The sequence below is a fragment of the Heliangelus exortis genome, chromosome 2 (genome assembly GCF_036169615.1).
Source record: "Heliangelus exortis chromosome 2, bHelExo1.hap1, whole genome shotgun sequence".
NCBI lineage: Eukaryota > Metazoa > Chordata > Aves > Apodiformes > Trochilidae > Heliangelus > Heliangelus exortis.
The window spans coordinates 107,803,877-107,824,172 of NC_092423.1; the positions used below are offsets into that span (position 1 = coordinate 107,803,877).

Consider the following 20,296-nt stretch of genomic DNA (forward strand, 5'->3'; position numbering starts at 1 on the left):
TTAACTGTGTTTGTGTTCTCTACAAGCAGTGGAAGCCCAGCCCACTCTTACCCGTCCTACTGGAACAAGACAGTTTCAAAAAATGTACCTTCTATATACTATCTAAATTTCATTCAGTGATTTCCAGGCAAAGAGACATAAAGCTTACTAGTATTTAACTGTCTCACTGGAGCTTTCAGAGTGATTTTTTTATGTGTCCTAACTGTGTTACAGCTCAACCTCCTTGAAATACATCCTGATATTACACACACAGTATTCAAATCACCAGCACATATGAATCTCAGATGATTTCTTCTTTTAAATGAACCTTATGCATAGTTAACACTTCAGATATAATAATTTATCTGATATCTAGCAATGATTTAGTTCCTTATCATGATCTCTTACCAGAATGTCCTACTGGTGTAAAATGGTAACAAAGCCATCAGACCTTGACAGGAATCCTTGTGCACAGTTCCACCTCAGGACCAAGGTCTCAGTGATAGAAAAGCTTTATTTCTTTGTGTATGTGCCTTTCCAGCAGCTTTGAGAGACAGTCTTTATGTATCAACAGCAAAGTGTCACCATAAAACCATAAGAAGTGGCAGGGGGACTAATATTCAGGGAATATATTCAGGGAATAATTCCTGAAATTATTCTTAAATGCATTTTGAATTGCCTGATTTTCATGTTGATTCTACAACACATTTATATGCAGCAGGCTGTAAAATCTCTAGTATATACTTATTCCATTGCCAATAAAATGATTTTTAAAGCATTCCAGATCATCATCAGTTTATAGCTAGGCTAACATTTGAAATGGAGCTGTTAACAACAAACTGATTTTAGTATGAATCTGGTAATAGGGTTTACACTGTAAGATGCATACACCAAATGAAACTCTGAGCCTTATACAGTAAGTCTCACGTAAAGCCATCACAGTCAGTTTTTGTTTAAAACCTCCCATGAATTTCCATTCTTCTTCCTACATGTGATTTGCCTTTATATCAAAGGCAAATGATTTTCATAATAAGTATTTGCAAGTCCAATGGGAAACAACAGGAAATGCAGTGATCACTTCAGAATCAGATCCTAAATACCTGTCTTTCTCTGAAGCAAGGGGAAAAGGGGAAAGACAGCAATGCATTTGAAATAGTTGATGTCTGTGCATCTCATGTTTGGAAAGAAAGCACTATTCCTGTCTTACTGGCAAAATTCAAGCAATCTTTGTTCATGCAAGGTACCCTAAGGAGATCTTAGGGTCTGATATGAACATTTTACCTTTTTATCTTCTATTTCACTGTAAGAAGTGTCCTTCTTTTTCCAATCAAATCCCTTAACCTTTATTTATACTAAAAATTCCATCTGTGGGAATTTGTGTGACCCTACCCTCCAGCCAGCTTTGGAGAGAAGCAAATGAAGATAATGTTTGCAACTTGCAACTCATTTCTAGTTGGGAAAATGCCTTCCAACCACAGTGTTCCAGGTTGGTGGGAGGCTTCCTGGTCCTTCCTAGCAAGAGTGGTGATTTTCCCCCAGTGGCACATTCCTGTGAACATAGTTCCCAATGCATATGCTTAGAAAAAGGCAACTGTCTCCAGACAACTCCAGACGAGGAACTGACGTAAAGAAGAGAGCAGTCATGCTCCCTAGAGTGTTAGGCAAAGCATCCTACATCAGCTAGCAGGGGTGAGGCATCCTGCAAATATTCCATCAGGACCTGAATATTTGATCAGCTATGCAGAGAATAAACCTGTGGAGGCAAGGGACAAGTGGTGTTCCTCACGGGTCAGTACTGGGACCGGTGCTGTTTTAACATCTTTGTTGCAGACACGGACAGTGGGATAGAGTCCCAGCACCAGAGTGCTGATGACACCAAACTGTGATTTGTGGTTGGCACCTTAGAGGGAAGGCAGGCCAGCCAGAGAGACCACGAGAGGCTGGAGAGGTGTGCTCATGCCAACTTAATGCATTACAACTTGGCCAACTGCAAGGTCCTGCAGCTGGGTTGGTGCAATACCAAGCACAAATACAGACTGAGGAGAGAATGGATAGAGAACAGTCCTGAGGAAAAGAACTTGGGAGTGGTAGTAGATAAGAAGCTTGATATGAGCCACCAGTGTGCACTCACAGGCCTGGCAGCCAACTGCATCAAAAGAAGCATGGCCAGCAGAGCAAGGACAGTGACTGTGCCCCTCTATTCTGCTCTGGTGAGACCCCCCCTGGAATACTGTGTACAGCTTCAGAGCCCCCAGCAAAGGAAAGATACAGACCTGTTGGAGAGGGTCCAGAGAAGGGCCACAAAGATGATCAAAGGGCTGGAGAACCTCTGCTATGAAAACAGGCTGAGAGACCTGGGGTTTTTTCAACCTGGAGAAGAGAAGGTTCTGGGGAGGCCTTCCAGTACGTGAAGGAGGCCTACAGGAAAGCTGGGGAAGGGCTTTTCACCCAAGAGGATAGTGACAGGATAAGGGGTAATGGTTTTAACTTGAAAGAGTAGATTCAGTTAAGGTAGATTCAGTTTAAATATTAGGAAAAAAATTCTTCACTTTGAGGGTAGTAAGACACCGGAATAGGTTGCCCAGGGAGACTGCTGATGCCCCATCCCTGGAAGTGTTTAAGGCCAAGTTGGATGAAGCCTTGTACAACTGGTTTAGTGGGAGATGTCCCTATGAAATTTAAATTATTAACCAGTCTGACCCTCTTTTTTTCTATTTGCATTGTTAGGAAGAGGAAGAAGAACTAAATGGAGACTTAAAATCAGAGAAAGAACTAACAGCTAAACTTCTGTGAGTTCAGGACAGCTTAAAAGTTTATTGAAGATCCACTGCTGGAGGTGAAACTGCAGAATTTGATCTACACAGAAGAAGGAGAGAAAGTGAAATAAAGAGTAACTTGGCTGACTCGTAAGATCTTCAGTGACTTGAAAGAAGGTAGAAAGTAGGTCAAGTTATTAAATTATGAATAATGTATAGACTACGAATGGACAAAACCAGAAAGGTAAGGTCCCAAAGTGTTAAGACAATTGGATTTAAAAGATAACAAGGATGTTGGAAAGATGCATAGTGAGAAGACAGAGGAAAAAATTGGTCTGTTATTCCATAGATGGGGAATATTTATTTAATTTAATCATCACTCAAGTACTGGTGATGCTGAGATGCCAGTACCTGTAACACCTTTTTTAACCTCAGCCTTCAATTTAAGGTGGGAAATGTGATTTCACTACTAGCAGCACTGACAAAAGTCTAAGAGTTCAGGCTAGAAAAATGAACACATAGACTAGAAAATACTTGCGTAAGTTAAAGATTTTTTGATAGACTGGACCTGATTAAACTCCCTTGGGGCTCAAGCAATGTTACAGCTGCTACTGATTATCTCCAGGAATCAATAGAGAATGAGTGAGGTTCCAGAAAACTCTAAAAAAGATTGCATCTCTGTTGAAAAGAAAGGGGAAAGGAATGAGATCTAAAAACTGGTTAGCTGAATTGCTACTCCAGAAAAACCCAAAACAGACAATCTAACCATTTGTAACCATCTACAAAGTAAAGGTATGACAAGTAATGGCATGGATTTATCAGTGACAAGCGATACATGAATCTAGTTTACTTCTGCCAGATGGTAACAGGCTTTGTGGGTAGGGCAGAAAGGGTGAGGATCACAGGATTTCACAGAATGTGCTCTGAACCTCCCGAAAATCTGGTTTAGAGAAGGATGAGTGCAAAATTATTTGGAAATAATTAGCACTCCCAAGCTGAAAGGATACATTGAAATGCATTTCACTGAGATCTGTCTTGAATCTAAAACTATTCAGTACTTTCATCATCATCTTTGATGACTAGATGACAAAGTACATTTATTCACATTTGGAGACCATATCAACAAGAGGAAGCTCCAGCTATGCTGTAGCACAGCACTACGATTCAGAGGGAACCTGGCAGAGTGGAGAAATTGAAATGCCACTGAATAAGGAGAAAGAGAAGGTTCTACAGGTACAAAAGAACAGTCAGCTGCACAGGATAAAAAGCAGTTATTCATAAAAGAGAGATTATGGATCACAAGTTGAATAGTCAGCAGTGTCAGGCTATCTTGCATTATGCTGATATTGAAATGCACAACTGGGAGTATCATAAGTAATGAAAAAGAAATTTTAATCTACCCAAATATTCTTATTTAAACTGTAACAGTCTGCTTGGTTTCCTGATCTACACTCCAGCGTAATTAAGAACCAACTCAAAAATATTGAGAGCGAGAAAAATGGCAAATGATTCAGAAAACCCAAACTACAAGGGAAGATGGAAGGGAGAGGAGTTCTCCGGCCTGGTGAGATGGGAAAGGGCGGGCAGAGACATTCACCTACATGGAGAGGAAATGAAGAACCTGCTTTCCATGGATAGCAGTTAGGTTAACTACTAGGAAATTTCCAGCTTGCCAAACCAGTTAAGTAAGAACTGTACACTAGTCAGGGAGAGGGTGTAATCTCCATCACTGCAGTTCTCTAAACATCTTCCTGCAGTACAGCTGACCTGAGGCTCAGACAGGGCGAGAAACAAGACAGCCTCTCAAGATCTCTTCCAGCACCATTCTTTCCTCTGCTGTGTCTCTAACTAAGGCAGAGATTACTGTTTGTTCCTTGTTTTCAGATTTTGCTCTAAATGCTAGTTTAAGTGACTGGCCATGATAAGTAGTCACAGGAGCAGCTATAAATTTATATATACCCCTTCCCATCCTTTTGCACCTTTTCAGCAAGCATACTAATTGCCCAGTGACACAGTAACCTGGCAGTATGCTCAGGCATACTAGGTCCCTTGTGCTTTCAGAAAGCATTTTCCAGCTGAGCTCACTATTGCAATATCAAATTTTAGAAATAATTTGTTATTATGACAGGCTGCAACCAGCCCTCAAAAAAGATACAGGCATATTTTAGGAGGGTAGTGACATTCTAGAATGCCAAACAATATGACAGTGGAGTTAGTTTTTCTGGATGTGCTGGAACAGCTTAGAACAATTTTTTACTGTAGTTTTATTCCTTCACAAATAGTGATAAAATTAATACATTTAATAATCAGAAAGAACCATGTCTCCCAGGAAAGAAACAAACAAAAAAACCAAACAAAAACAAAAAAAAAAAAATCCAAAAAACCCAACCAAACAAAAAAGGACAATATAATCACAGAGATTCTTCAGATTTCCCAACTTGTGTTTGCTTTGTGAGTGTCCTGCAGGTTTGAGCTCTTTTTGCTTTTTTGATTAAAGCAAAAGAGACCATTACCCTGATTCTGCCTTTATTTATATTTAAGTAAAATCTGATATCCTCCACTGAAATTAAAGATACTACATACCAACATAAAATAGATCCAAAAGAGCAGAACCAGCTACTCGATGTATGTATACTTTTAGAAAAAAAATTACTGAATACCCTTTCAATAATATGATCGTTTATAACAAAAGGAAAATCTGAAAATGCAGGCAATGCTATGATGCCCACGTGAATTATTTTATAGAATGATAAGTCTGTAGTAGCACAAGAATTATTACTGGATGTATTCCATTATTCCATGTTTTCTGCCTTCTAAGGCCTTCCAAGGCATCTTACTGATCTTGTATAGGGCTTACTCTTTTCTCTCAGCCCTCACCTTTGCAGACTCCCTGTTCAAGCATATTCAAATAACACATCTGTTTCTGAAAAAGAAGAAACAAAGCCAGAAATTCCCAGAAAATTACCTTAGGGGACTGCAGTAAATATCAGCTAGTTAAAGAGGTGTTAGCTGGGGGACTGCATATGTAATTTCATGTGTCAGAAGGTTGCCTGTATGATTAGGTCAATGTTCATTATATTACAAATCTGGTATGAATAACACATAAAAAAAGAAGTCCAGGTAAATTTTTTTAATATGAGAAGATTAGTACACTTAAATTTCATTTCTGCAAACATTTGTATGCAAATGCAGTACTCCTGAGAAGCATCTGGTAACTCCAAAGCCAGATAATTGTTTTAACTTCATATTAAAAATATGAAAATACAATATAAACATATCAAAACATTTGGCAAAAAAAGTTTTAGCTATATAAAGGCTACCTAAATGCTGTGTTTTGGTATTACAGTCTCACTTTTAAAACCTTATATGTTCCTTTGCAACAGTTAATATTTTCTGAAAAGAAAATGGAAACTGTATTTCAGAATGCACAGCAGGTTCTCTTCTTACTTCCATTTAGAGTCACAACATCAAAGTCATATAATACACAGGATTTCTGTAAAACAAACATAAGCAAACAATTAAGATAACTACAACACAACAGTTGAAAAGATGTATTTTTCATGTATTTTAATATGTAAAGATTTGGTGGCATCACTGAATATATATTTATTTTGAATATTTAATTAAAATATTGCAGTTTTCTAATAAATTAGACAGCGACTGATGCCCATGCAAATCACAGCTCGGTCTATTTACATTCTTCAACTACCTCAAACCTCTCCCATAACTCTGTGGCAGATTCAAGTGTCTTTTTAGGGGACACTACAAACCATGTGAAATGACCCTGTAAATCTTTACTTACATAAATTTTTTTTGATCTACATGTTCTTCTGTTGACTACACAATTTTCACTAATTTTCAGTTACATACACTACTCTTTGAAGTATTGAGCATAGAGTGCAAAAATCCAAGTGAAAGGAATAAGGCAATCTAGAACACCAGTACTCATTTAAAAAGGCACAGGCTATTAATTGTTACAAAGAGCATCAACTGGTTTTGTGAAATTCACTAAAATTCTTTATTTTCTTGTCTCTGCTTAATAACCAGGAATACCTCCAAACACAAGCAACTAATCTTTACCAAGGTAAATGATCAAAAAACCAATTGCACCCTTGTACATTTATGTACTTATAGCAAAAGCAAATTTTTTTAAAAAAACAGAAATCAGCAAACCCAGGACTCTTCCTTTCAGCAAAAAACTCAACTAGATAATTAGTGCTGACCAGAGAAACATTCAAACCCAGTTGTGCAATTCAATATGAGTACATGATGCAATCTTGTACTCTAAAACTCTGAACTCTGAACTCAAGCACAAAGACACAGAGAATATTATTGTCGCATGCCTAGGAAAAAAAACATGTCCTAACTTCTCTACTTGCCACTTCGCCTGCCTGCTTCTTGGCAGCTTTCCCAAGTATGGAATGATACACTGAGAAGTAAGTGCAACTACTGGATTCACCACATTCCTCTCCCAACCCAAACCCAACAGCCATAATCAGCCACTTCTGATAATAAAGAAAAGCTTCCAGAAAAGAAATGCAGAGAGGAAAAAAAAGCACAAATGTAGTATAAAGCTACATATTGAAAATTTACATATACAGTGTAAGTATGTACATTTACATATACACCCAGAAAGGTTCACCTAAAATTTCTCAACTGAATCAAAACAAGGGGAAAAGAAAAGTCTGTCCCATGCTATAATAAGCTTTATGTGTCTCGTTGTGATTATGTAAAGCTACCTAAATTTCTGGAGAAGATGCATGAAAATTGTTTCCTTTTACCTTCTGTAGGTAGCTCTCCTAGCATGCTGGCTGCCCTGTGCTCAGGCCAACCCCATCAAGAGAATGACTGGGAGCCCTCCTGTTCCTCCCTGAGGGTACAGGAACCCAGGGAGGCTTCCACAGTGCACACTGCTTGAGAAGAAGAAATGCTTGGGAAAAGATCCCTTGGGAAGGGATCAGAAGAAATAGATAGATAGATGCAGGAGCAGAGGGCAGGAAAGGTACCATCGTTTCTAAACCACAGGATGGATGCTGAACTGCCATCAGTAAAATTAGTGACACTGATTGTTCTGACTCTGGGGTACCAGCAGACTGTGACTTACTGATTTTAGGAATTTCTTGTCATTAGTCATACACACATGACGAATGTGCAGTTGGTATTTGTCATTCTGTTGGAGTGACAAGTAACAACAGCCATCACATTTTTATTGCCCTTGAGATTTCACACAAATTCCAACATGCATCTTCATAACTTCTGATTTGTTTCTATTTTTTTTACACAGTAGTGTCAGGTGCTCAAGTACAGGCATTAGCCAGTATCACTTGTGCTAGGCAGAGACAGTATTTGACAGCCTTCTAGCTTGGATGGTACATGCAAACTATGAGACCTTTTTAAAAGAGGGAGCGAGGCAGAATCAAAAGCAAACACCCATAACCTTGTCATCTTAAGGAACAAGAGATAAGAAGGGGGGAAAAAACCCACAATAGCCTTGGAAGATAATGGTACAATAAGAAATTTAAATTCAATTCTCAATAGAGTATTGAGACCAAGAACGAACCCTGAGCATTTATTACTGTGAACATAAGCAGGTGCTGTTTCACCCCTGCTTTTTCTTCTGAAAAAAAAAAAAAAAAAAAAAAAAAAAAAAAAAAAAAAAAAAAAAAAAAAAGGTCAGTTTAAATAGTAAAGAGTTCTAGAAAAATCCCTGTTTCAGCAATTTCAGAATTCAGGTTCCACTTGCTTTGGAGCAAACAGGGAATTTTAAAGTATGGTTGGTTATATCTAACTTTATGCTTTCTGTTATAAGGGAGAAACCTGCATGCTCCTTAAACAATGAAGATGCTTATTTGCAATTACTTTAATATTTAATAGTACTTCTGGGTGGCAAGTAAGGTGGCTATGTGAAAGTGCAGTAAAGATCTCTAATTCTGTAAGTAATGAAGAATGGTGAAGCCTATTTGACATTGAAATGGTTCATATAATCTGTAAAATCATTATCTGATAGTAGCTCAGCAACAAATTAGCCAAGACAGAAAGACAAGAACCACTGCTCCACAAAGAACAGGTAATTGTTTTTAAAAGCCATTTGAAAGTTGCAGACTTCAGTTTTATAAGACTACTCCATACAGGATCTTCATCAAGCAAATAAGGTCCTGGGATTCATTTAAGCAAATAGGCTATACACAGATTTAAAACACACATTGATAATCAGAAACCCTGCATAAAGCACTGAAGCAATGATCAGGCAATCCCACCTAGAGCTCAACTGAAGCAGAGCCCTGGCAGAGGTGTGGCACCCTCCTCTCCCCAAATGACAGCGGGGAGGTATGCAAATCTCTCCCACCTGCAGAGAACAAGGCAGGCAGCATTCCTTCTCAGGGCTCCCTGAACACTAATACTTCCAGCTCACATTTCAGCTCAACCTGTTCAAACTCACTCAACAAGCCAGCCAACCAACAGCAGAAGGCTGTGAAAAGGTGAGAACAAAAATTGGTACCAAGAAGCTCGAGTTTCCACTCCAGCACCTTGGGCAAAGTGGGGTTTTGGAAATACAGACACAGATACCGCTCCACCACAGAGTGATTTTATCAAGATGTTGAAACTTCCTGCTATCAAATACTAGTTTTTCCTGTTATATAGCACAGCAGACATGTCTCACCTAACAGGCAAGCATTTGTTTAAGCTGATTTAGTAGCTGTCTCTCCTCTCCAGCTCTAAGAAGAGTTTGCGTCACTGGTGTGGAACAGATACCTAACTCATAGACACACTGGAACTGTGGGAAGCTGGATGAGATCCCAATTGTACAAGGGGAAAATATAATTAAAAAATAAACGAGGCTCTTTGAATGTCTTCTGATGGTGTAAATTTCTAAATCCCAGTTAAGATCAGCTGCCCTTTCCTTGCTGGGAAACTGCTCAGATTAGCAGTGCGATACCAAGTTGAATTCACCTACTCTGGCACCACTTCTTTCTATTTTTCATATTGCTTTAGTTATTTTGCAGGTGGGGTTCACTATGGGCTTGGAAGAATTTTACATACATTTCAATGCCCCCATCAAAGACAGGCCTGGAGTGCCTGTGGGAAAACTATGGGATTTAGAAAAACAAGTCAAAGGGACTGTAACTGAAGTTCTTATTATTTATAACTTCTTGAAATTTCAGGGATTTTTATTTTCTCTAATGACAAAATCAGCATAGTTAATGAACACAATAATTTTGTTTATATCTAACAGTGGTAGTTGCCAAAGATTGGCAGAGCATGGCAGATAATCTTGTGCAACCAAATTCATGTGACCACACCTCAACTATCAATAGACAGCTCAGTTATTAAGTCCTGCCATATTCTTGACATGTATTTTCCCTTTATTCTGTAATTCTAGGGTTGAAATTACTTGTTCAAAATACAAGACAGTCCTCTCACAACAGGAATGCCCAGGACAGGGCACAATCAGCACCAAGCAAGAGCTAGGGATATATTAACAAGGAAAGAAACTACTCAGGGGGGTGGCAGGGAAAGGAGCAGAAGCAGGTACAGGATCAGGCACAGCAGAACACCTGCCTCAGGAAATGGGGATGAGTCTGCACTCCCAATTCCTGCTCTTACAAAGTTCCTAAAACACATCTAACCCACTGGCCAAGTGTGGGTCTCTACCTCCCTCTTCTGTTAATACCATGGAGACTGTAGCAATGTTCTGCAATTAGTGGTTTCACAAACCTGAGACAGCTGCGCTGAGGAACTCTAAGGTTCCTCAACCTTGCAGATCATCTTTGTAAGGATTAATATAGCTCCACCTCAAAAACTCAGTCTAAGAGTGCAATCAGGCTTCAAAGTCAAGATCTTGCAGAAACAGCACATGCCAGAAGAAAGTCAAGTGTGTAACATTCCTTTGGTCTCTTGGAGTTCAATTTATTTAACTTGATAATATGAAACCATATAGGCTGAAATATTGAATCCTCTATAATCAATGGAAAAAGACATCTCCAGAACACATTTCTATGCTAAAAAGATGTATCTTGTTCCACTGAACAGAGATGGTTCAAGAAAACACACCAGAGTAGTCATGGAAATTTTGTCTACCTAACATTGGATATTATAATCAAACATTATGACTAAGTTTTGATTTACATGACCTAATTACATGCTACTGTTTCCAGAAGAACATCTGGCTCATTCAGTGTCCAGAACAAACTTCTCTTCCAGTTAAACAAGGTAGTGTAGTAGAATTAATGAAAAGTAGGGCATAGTTTTGAGTTGGCTCCATTTATCCTTTTGCTTTAATCTCTGTACCTTGATTTCCACGTGTGCAATGCTGAGTATACTCCCTAATGTTATTAATGCTATTAAGATAAAAATCTAAAATAGATCTAAACCACAGCATTATGAACATTATGAAAAAACTCATGAATAAATTAATATTCTGTGGTCAGTACAAGATAAATAAAGGGCAAATAATGCCTGGGGTTCCATGCTTTGACTGCGGATAATAGAACATGGAATGTGCACTGCTGGAGACATAGGTATCTTTTGGACAAACTAAAAATTCCATGAACCTTGGCAATAATGAAATCTGATTTCCTATGGATTTGTGTCTTGCAGTGAATTAAATTTGATATCTGTGATGCAAGCTCCAGTTGGAGTGGCTGGCTGAAGCATATTTCAGTTTCTCTGTGTAGCCATTTCTCCCTAATACTGCATGAACTAATTCTGGGCACTTGCCTTCTGCAGAATACTCTCTCTCCTTCACCCAGCACCTTATTTTCAAGAAACTCCTTGGGAGCTTAACTATCTTGTAGTTTGACCTGTCAAATCTGATTAAAATCATCTAACAAGTTCCAAAGGTACTTTAGGAGCAAAGGAATGGTACGTACAGTATAATATCAAAAATCTTGTTGCCATAGGAAAGGAGGTAAAGAGATGAAGGAAGGACAGGATTGAAGCCTGATACTTCTGAATATTCATCTCAAATCACATCCAGCTGTTAAACATTAAACATTATTCTCAACAGCACAGGGAAAGTTCTTAAATGGATTTTTGACTGGTTAGTTTTATAGCAGTCTTCAGAAAAAAGATAAAAACTTTGTTTTCCTTTTCATTGAATTACGTGTTCCTCTTTCTGCTCCTATTTAGGGAAGTACCAACCACCACTCTCACAAAGATGGAAATACAAAGGCTTGTACTATCTTTTAAAAAAAGCTGATTAAGAAGAGCACTGCTTGTCACACATGAAACCAAACAACACCAAATTGCAAATCCTAATTACATTGTGGGTGGTATTTTTTGGTTTTTTTTTTGAGGACTGACTTACAAGGACAAATAATTGACTGGGAACCAAAAGCATTGTTAAGGAACAGCTGCCATCTATTAATCAACAAGTGTAGACACATTTGAGACTCCTAAGAATTGGGAATAAATAATAATAATGTTGTTACTTGTTGACCTGTCTACCTCTATGCAAACCTCTGGAATAAGTTGTGTCATTAACATTCATTTCCACTATAGCCTTTTCAATACAATCAAACCAGCTAATATTAACTGATTGGTTTGAAAATCATGAGTTCTCAAAAATATGTCATGACTACTTAACAGTTACCTATGTAAGCTGTCAAATAGCATATGGTTGTTTTATGAGACTTTCTATGTAAATTGGAGCTGTAGAATTAAGACCCAGCACAGAACTGCAGAGATCAAAGATAGCTGAAAGGTAAAGTAGCAATTTTGTTATCTGAAAAGCAGGGAAACCTAAGTTTTCTCCCTCTTTTAATCCTACTACAACTAAATCCACAAAAGAATCATAGAATAAACTGGATGTAACCTTAAAGACCATCTAGTTCCAACCCCCTGACATGGGCAGGGACACCAGAAGAGACTGGAAAATGCAGCACAAAATAATGACAGTACAAACTTGCTTCCTGTGTGTTTGACACATTTTAATGTGGGGTTTTTTCCCCAATTCTCCACTGAACCACAACTTTTCTAAATGTCAAGAGAATCAAGAACATCATTACTTCTGTATGAATTCTGTAACTCAAGACATAGATCTTCCCCATTTACAGGAGTGTTTGTTTTCTGTAGATTTAGTTGATATAGTAATGCAAGTAGTAGATGGCAAACAAGAGCATATATAAAATATCCTAGATTTCCTCAGATTAATACAGCCTACTGCAATACATCCAAAAATGGTCTACTGCCTATCTATCTAGATGCTGGATGATCTCCACATACTTGCCAAAAGCATGGTTGTAGCATACTTTCTAGGTAGCTCCTTAAAATGAGTTTCCTCAACAGGACTGGTAAAGCAATGACACGCTTCTACTGAACCATCTCATCAGTTTGGAAAGGTGCAGCCACACCTTGGTTTGTTTTACTGCAACCACAAGTGAGGGCCAATACCCCAGTACCTCAGACATAGGCATCTTGGGACAGAACCCAGTGCAAAGCTGTATCTCCTTTTTAAAATCAGCAAGTACATATTTTACCACTACAGAATGGCTGTATGACTGAAGGGATCTCAGACTGTCATCTGTCATGTCATTTTTCACAGCTACTGGTCACACTTCCTATTGCATTTTCCCTTCTCCAAAATTTGATCAGTTAGCAGGAGTTAAAATTCAATTGAGATTTCACAGCTTTTCGAACAAGCAAATTATTTTGTTGAACCTGAAAATGTTGAACTGATGAAACTTTTTACTGTGAACTCGTGCCAGGCCAGAGGCAAAACCACTTGGGCTAAAGGAGCACTTGTTTAAATTAACAAATGCATTTCACTAAAAATGGCAGGTTATATACCAAAGTAATGGCACTTGATGCCCTTTCAAGGATTGCAAATGTTTGTAAATAAGGTGAAATATTACTACAGATGAACTTGACAAATTCTCATGGATGTATCCTCCAAACATACACACATGCACTCAGAGCATACAACTGTATCCTCAAGCAGTTCTAATTAAACCTATGGATTATGTAACATTTTCAGCATGGTCTGAATTTATTTGCACGTCCACACTACAAAACTCATGAATTTCCATCATGATGAGTAGGAATACTAACATTGCACTTAAAGCAAAAGAATAAGTACAGGCAATCTTAAAGTAAGAAATACACAAAAATAATCCATACACTGCAAAGAATTCTCACAGATCTTATCCAAACACACTGTCCAGAAATGCTCACGTCACATGTATTTATCTTCATGCAGTTAGGATCATAGCCAATGTCTTATAGTTTTCATGCTTCATACTAACAAATACATTCTCTATTTACAGTGGACAATGTCTTCATTTACAAGAAGAGAGATTTTGCCACCTTTTCAAGGACCTGCTGCTATCTCCCTGTTCTAAATTGTATGTGATTGTTGGGTTGCCGAGCTTCATTTTCATGCGAAAGGAATGAAAATGAAGCTTAAAAAAGCTCTTAAGGGTTTTTTTCTTTTCTTTTTTTCCTCCCTCGAAATAATCAACTTATGTTATGCTAGAATCCAACAAGACCTTGATTTAAAAGCAGTCCAACCCTGAGCTATTATTCTGACCATCCCCTATGGCTACTTAATCAAAACACTGCAACTTGTGACTTTGTCAGTAATTTTGCTCATTTATCTTTATTATGACTTCAAAAGTATTTGGAATGGAAGGTTAGCTTTGTATAACTAATATTGGTGATGAATGGCAATGATAACTCATTGCATGAAGAACATCCATTAATGTCTAAAATAATATTCTACTGTCTAAAAATAAATTGCAATGCAAAATATTTTCAGAGCTAATTAACAAAAATTCAGTCCAACAAAAGTATTGCAACTCTGAGGAGTACGGATCCTTAATCCAACACAGTAGAGGCAGTTAGAGATGCTGACTCTGACAGCTACAATATTGATTCTACCACTAATTAACCCAAATCTTTAGGTCCTAACAACTTCAAAAGTACTAGCATAAATCATCCCAACAAACAGCTGTGAACTTTGGATGAAACATGTGATTGTTGAACAAAATGTCCACCCATTCCAAAGGCGAGCAGCATCTTCACAGTGTGTGCATATTCTGCAGAAACCTACAGGAAAAATCTTCCTGGAACAGAGCTACTCTAGAGCTGTGGGCAGGAAAGAAACAAATGCAGGTTTCCTGAATTTTCACCTTCTCTCCAGACAGTATTTTACCTGCCCTTCTGTTGTTCTCTCCTCCCACAGTTCTTTTCCTCCAAGTTCCTCCTCTGTATGCCTGCAGCTATATGATCTCTCCAAAATACTAACTTCATGATGCAGAAAGAACACTGGCTGTGCTCTGCTAAACCTTTTTGGTATTTACAACCTTGTTCACCCAATCTGTCACGAAAAATCTCCCATTTTCTTTCTACTCAGAGAAGGAGCCTACCTTTTCCAGTATTTCCTTAGTTAAGACTAAGAATGCATCCTCAATGTTCACATTATCTTTAGCACTGGTTTCAAAAAAGGGTATTCCATGTTCCCAAGCAAGCTGAAAAACAAATGTAGGCAATGAGATGAACAGTCTTTAGGAAAAAAACACTTCCTAGTTCTAATAGCAAGAGATATGGAGGTGTTCTGACAGCTTCTACCCTGCTACCTAAACACAGATTAAGTAAATGTCAGATCATTGACACAATCTGTATTCATCCTCTGTTCATGAATTTCAGGTAACTCTTGAAACATCCTTCTTAAGTTTTTGCGTTTTCAAAACAGCTTTTTAAACCTATCTTTGCTTGTAAATAAGAAAATTAAACTCTAGTGGGTATGTTCTCAATGTTTTGATTTATGTGGAGAATAAGCTGTCTCCTAGGCAATTACTTAGAGGAAACTAATGGATTGCCTGCAGAAAAGTATAGATCAAAATATGAAAAAAGTGTAGAAAAAGAGGAGTGATTACACATAGAAAAGAGATGAAGTACAGAGATAACAGGCAAACAAAAAACAGATAACATATGTGAAAATATATTATGGTAATAGAAGAGAGAAAATACTTAAAATAAAAGGGCAGCATAGAGTTCACATTGGTTAATTTTATTTAATACACTCCGATTCCCTAATTTCTAGTATGCTTGCCTTACAGATAGCTTAGGGATATGTTGGTATGAGGAAAAAAAACCAACAACCCAACAAAATTACTAGCGTTTTATGATCCTATTTTTTTTCTAATTTATACAGTTACATACATGGAGATAAAAGAAAAACGGTTGCATTGATGCTTTCCAAGAGAGAGGGCCAAGGTGGGAATAATATCTACCAGATAAATATAGTGGGAAAGTCTACTCCCTTTGCAATGGATCCTTTCTCAGTAAACATCTGGAGAAAACTATCCCAGGCAGAGAAAATGACCAACTGCTTATAATGTGCAGGAAATCAAATAATTACTGACCACTTGATGATTCATTTGGGAGGCTCTCCATTAGGATAACGGGTCTAATGTTGGCATTTATGTTTGCTTTCAATGACCTCTAGAAGTAACAAATAAATGCTTTGCAAAAATTCCAAAATCAGGTTTGAAGGTACGAGATTTGGGCTTCAAAGTTTTAGCCGAAGGATAATAAAGATTATATTAAGGGTAGAGAAAAGGAAAGAAAAAATATTTATTTTTCCAAAATGCTGTAAAACAAAATAATTTCTGACTGTTTTTCAAGACAAGCGGTTTTGTAAGGGATAAGAAAACTCCAGCTGACCACTCTGAACTGATTCTGGTACTGTAGCAACTTGTTAGAGAAAGTTAAGGTCAGTCAACTATTTGCAAGTGCCAGAGCAAAACAATGATGTATAATGGTTCATAAAGAAAAATACAGGCAATAAAGAAATTCTGAGTTAATAAAGTGAAGAAGACTAGTTCACAGTTTGCAAAATGCACAGCATCTACTGTTAAATATCCCTTTTTTCTTTCCTGTGTCATGTAACAGATTCCTAGACGCTACCTATATTCAAATTGATGAACGCAAACCATTGTAATAATAGAAATATATTTGGAAATAAAAAAATTTCCAAATAGAAAATCATTTGGAAAGATAACCCTATTTGAAACGGGACGACACGGGGTCAGGCAAGGCTTTACCTACCTGAGCCTTGAAATCTACCACTGATGATGATTCTATAGCCTTTATGGGACCCCCTTCTATGACTACATTGCTCTTCTTGTGCACCTGTTTCTCCTATCTCCAGCCTGAACCTCATAAGCCAGGATTTCTGCCATTCCTCTACCTACACTTCAATTGCTGTAGATCAGTATTTGCTGCTTAGCCTCGTCTTTACCCTGCTGCCTCAGTTCTCCTCCTGGATTATTGGCACTAGACCCCAGTCATCTTTGTAGCCGTCTGCCGGACCCTCTCCAGTTTCTCAATACCCTTCTTGAAATGAGGGAGCTAAAGCTGGACACAATATCCTCTGTGGCCTTGTGGGATAATAATTTCCCCAGACCTACCTTCCATTATCCTCTTAATGTAGCCCAGCATGCCTTTAAGCAACAAGAGAACACCCTTGACTTATATGAAATTGTTGACTAAATAAATTTACAAACCTATGAGAATTATGCTGCTGGGAAACGTTACTTTATATTACCCTTGAGAACAGTTTGAATATCTTGAGTGAAGTAACCTCATTTGTTACTAACAATAACAAAATAACTAATACCAGTATTTTCCTTGGTGAAATTTAATTCCAATTGTTCACTTCTTTTGTAACTCAGAATAACTTCCTAGCAAAGTGACGCTAAAATTTCCTACTATTGAAGCAGAGAGATGTGTCTGAAATAGAACTAGAACTGTGTAGAATGTTTTTTTCATTGCTATTATACCTGGAAACCTGGAAAGATCAGCTTTGAACTCATGAAGACAGGAGGAAAAAAAATTTACTTAGCTCTTTCTGTTAGAAAGATTTCTGTTAGAAAGATTTGACAAGAGAAAAAATATAACCTTCAACATTGTTATTTTTCAGAGAAAAAGATAACATTACTGGGGGGGGGAGAGTGCAGAAATTCAGGAGCCCAAGAGGGTTGAGTTCAATCTTTTCTCAAAGTGAAGAAAAAGATGTTAATACAAGAAAATACTTCATAGTGTTAAAATTAAATATATCCATTGTGTGTTATCAAAATTATATCTCTAAAAAAGAAAACTAAAAAATAATTATAATTTTCCAGCATTAAACTAGTCTCTGAAGTGGCACACAATGGCCATTCAGTTATGACAGATTGTTACAGAAATGCCAACATACATGATAAGATTTCCAGGGAATCCAGGGGTCTTCTCTACAAGACTCTGAGCAGATCAATACTTACAGATCATACTCACAGAATAATATGAAATACATCCGTATGAATCATTATGTGGCAGAGTTAGCATCAAACTATGAGAAATCTTGACTGGCTGGTTAAGTATACAGAAGTCAGAAAATGCCCTCGTTAGCACTTCATGCAAAACCCTACTACTGCCCTCTTGTGACTGCCCATCCAGTGACTGGATTTTTAACACTGTATTCTTTGAGTGAGAGCACACATATCTTTTTCAGCAACCTTGCTGCTTGAACACAGATACAGTACATTAACACTGAAAGGCTCTTGCATGTAAACAATTAACTTTCAAAAGTTTCTATTCAAAATGCTGTTGAATGGGTAATGCTATTTTTTCAAGTTCCATTATCCAGGATTAACTAATTGGCAAAAAAAATTATTCAAACAAAGGACATCTTGCCTGACTCACCATGCATGCCCAGGGATGGGCAACAAAGCTGCTGAAGGATCTACGGCACAAGCCTTATGAGGGAACTGGAGGTGTTTAGCCTTGAGAAAAGGAGGCTGAGGGGATACCTTATCACTCCCTTATCACAGTATTAGGTACAATTACCTAAATTATGACCTTAATGAGATTGTAGTAAGGTGGGGGTTGGTCTCTTCTTCCAAGTTAAAAGTGATAGAACAAGAGGTTATCACCTCAAGTTGTGTCAGGGGAGGCTTAGATTGGATATTATAAAAAATTTCTTCACTGAAAGGGTTGTCAGACAATGGAACAGGCTGCCCAGGGCAATCATGAAGTCACCATCCTGGGAGGTATTTATAAGACATGTAGCTGTGGTGCTTAGGGACATGACTTATTAGTGAACCTGGCAGTGTGTTAAAGACTGGACTCAGTGATCTTAAAGGTCCTCTCCAACCTAAATGATTCTATGATTCTGTGCCTGAGAGCATAACAGAAGGGATTATTCCAAGTTCCAGATAACAGATACACACAGTTAGCAGCTGCAAAATTTTCTGATATATAGGCCACACCCTCCAACAGCATTTAAGTTATGACAATTCCTTCTGTCAGAGCATGGCTCCAGGATTTCCTCATGGGTTCTGAGTGAGAGTAGTTTGCCATTACCTTTAAAACAGCACTCCCCACTTAACACCAGTTTTGCCCCTACACATGGTCAGCACGTATAAACTATACTGTAATCTATACAACACATACACAGTTAGAACTAGGGGAGCTGGATGTTCCTGAAATGCACCTGTCCAATATTATATAGGGTATTCATAAACAATGCAAATCACAGTGAACAGGCTGACAGAATAGTTGTTTATAGTCAGGCTGTAGCAAAAAAAAAAAAAAAAAAAAAAAAAATCGATGGGTGCATCAGGTACAAGAAAAAATATGCAGAATGTATTATAAATAATAGTTTAGATTTCCACATTAAAACAATACTCTGAAAATGCAGACTCTAAAATATTTTTCGTTTTAATTCAAAATATAAGATTTCTATTGCAATGCCTAAAACATTTAAAATGCATTCTAACCTTTAAAATAAAAATCAGTATTCTAAAAGGATCAGCTGGGAATTAGTTAATGCATTTCTGCTCATACATTAGAAAAACCTCCGCCACTTCAGAATTCCACAACTGTTCTTCTGGAGCACTTCCTAACAGAATTTTTTGGAATTCAGGAGCTTTTTTTATTATTTTCAGTGTAACAGCTCACAGTCACATACTAAGATACTCAGGAGAACCCAAAGACAGTGCTAGTGATCAATGATACCTTTTCTCCTTTCTGTTTTGGAACTACACGTTCTGACTCCTTATCACATTTGTTGCCCAACAGTATTACGTCCACTTCATCACCTGCTTTCTAAAAGAGAACCATCATTAATAAGTGTCAAGTAAGAAAAAAGCAAACAACAAAAGCCCTTCACCTCCAGCTCACACTAACCTTCAACACTTTATTTCATTGAAAGTAAAGGCTAAATTCCGTCCTGACCTTTTCATCTGTAGAAATATTTTCCATTAGTTACTGGGATTTGGAGGAAAACAGCAAGATTGCAAAGAGCAGAAAAAAAAGCTGCTTGCAAGTGCAAGGCATAACTTGTAAACTGTTTCATAGGATATAAAGTATATGGTGCGTGGGCACCATCTTCTGATGAATGCTCCATCTTGAGGCTTTAAAGTGACTGGAAATGCCCTAAATTCAGCCAGTGCCCTCTCTAAGGTAACGGCTTCTTGGGTTAGCGTATTGGTCTGGTCCACATCCAGCACTCACAAATAAGGAGGTAGGAATTTGCTGCACCTGAAAGATTACCTCTCTGTGCTTCACTTTCACATGCA

General features: G+C 37.8%; 1 protein-coding gene across 6 annotated transcripts in view; it reads right to left on the reverse strand.

Annotated features, from left to right (window-relative positions):
• Window positions 1-5,850: 5,850 nt before the first annotated feature.
• Window positions 5,851-20,296, reverse strand: part of LOC139793164 (ras-related protein Rab-10-like) — a 30,381-nt gene continuing 15,935 nt past the window's right edge. The window contains exons 4-7 of one of the 6 annotated variants that reach the window (XM_071737436.1): window positions 19,734-19,823; window positions 15,101-15,202; window positions 7,517-7,648; window positions 5,851-6,228 (exon numbers count right to left, since the gene is read on the reverse strand). In XM_071737436.1, the coding sequence (XP_071593537.1) occupies window positions 7,535-7,648; window positions 15,101-15,202; window positions 19,734-19,823 (306 nt within the window). In that variant the 3' untranslated portion in view covers window positions 5,851-6,228; window positions 7,517-7,534. The remainder of the gene's footprint in view (window positions 6,229-7,516; window positions 7,649-15,100; window positions 15,203-19,733; window positions 19,824-20,296) is intronic. The other 5 variants (XM_071737437.1, XM_071737440.1, XM_071737441.1 and 2 more) reach the window with 5 other exon arrangements.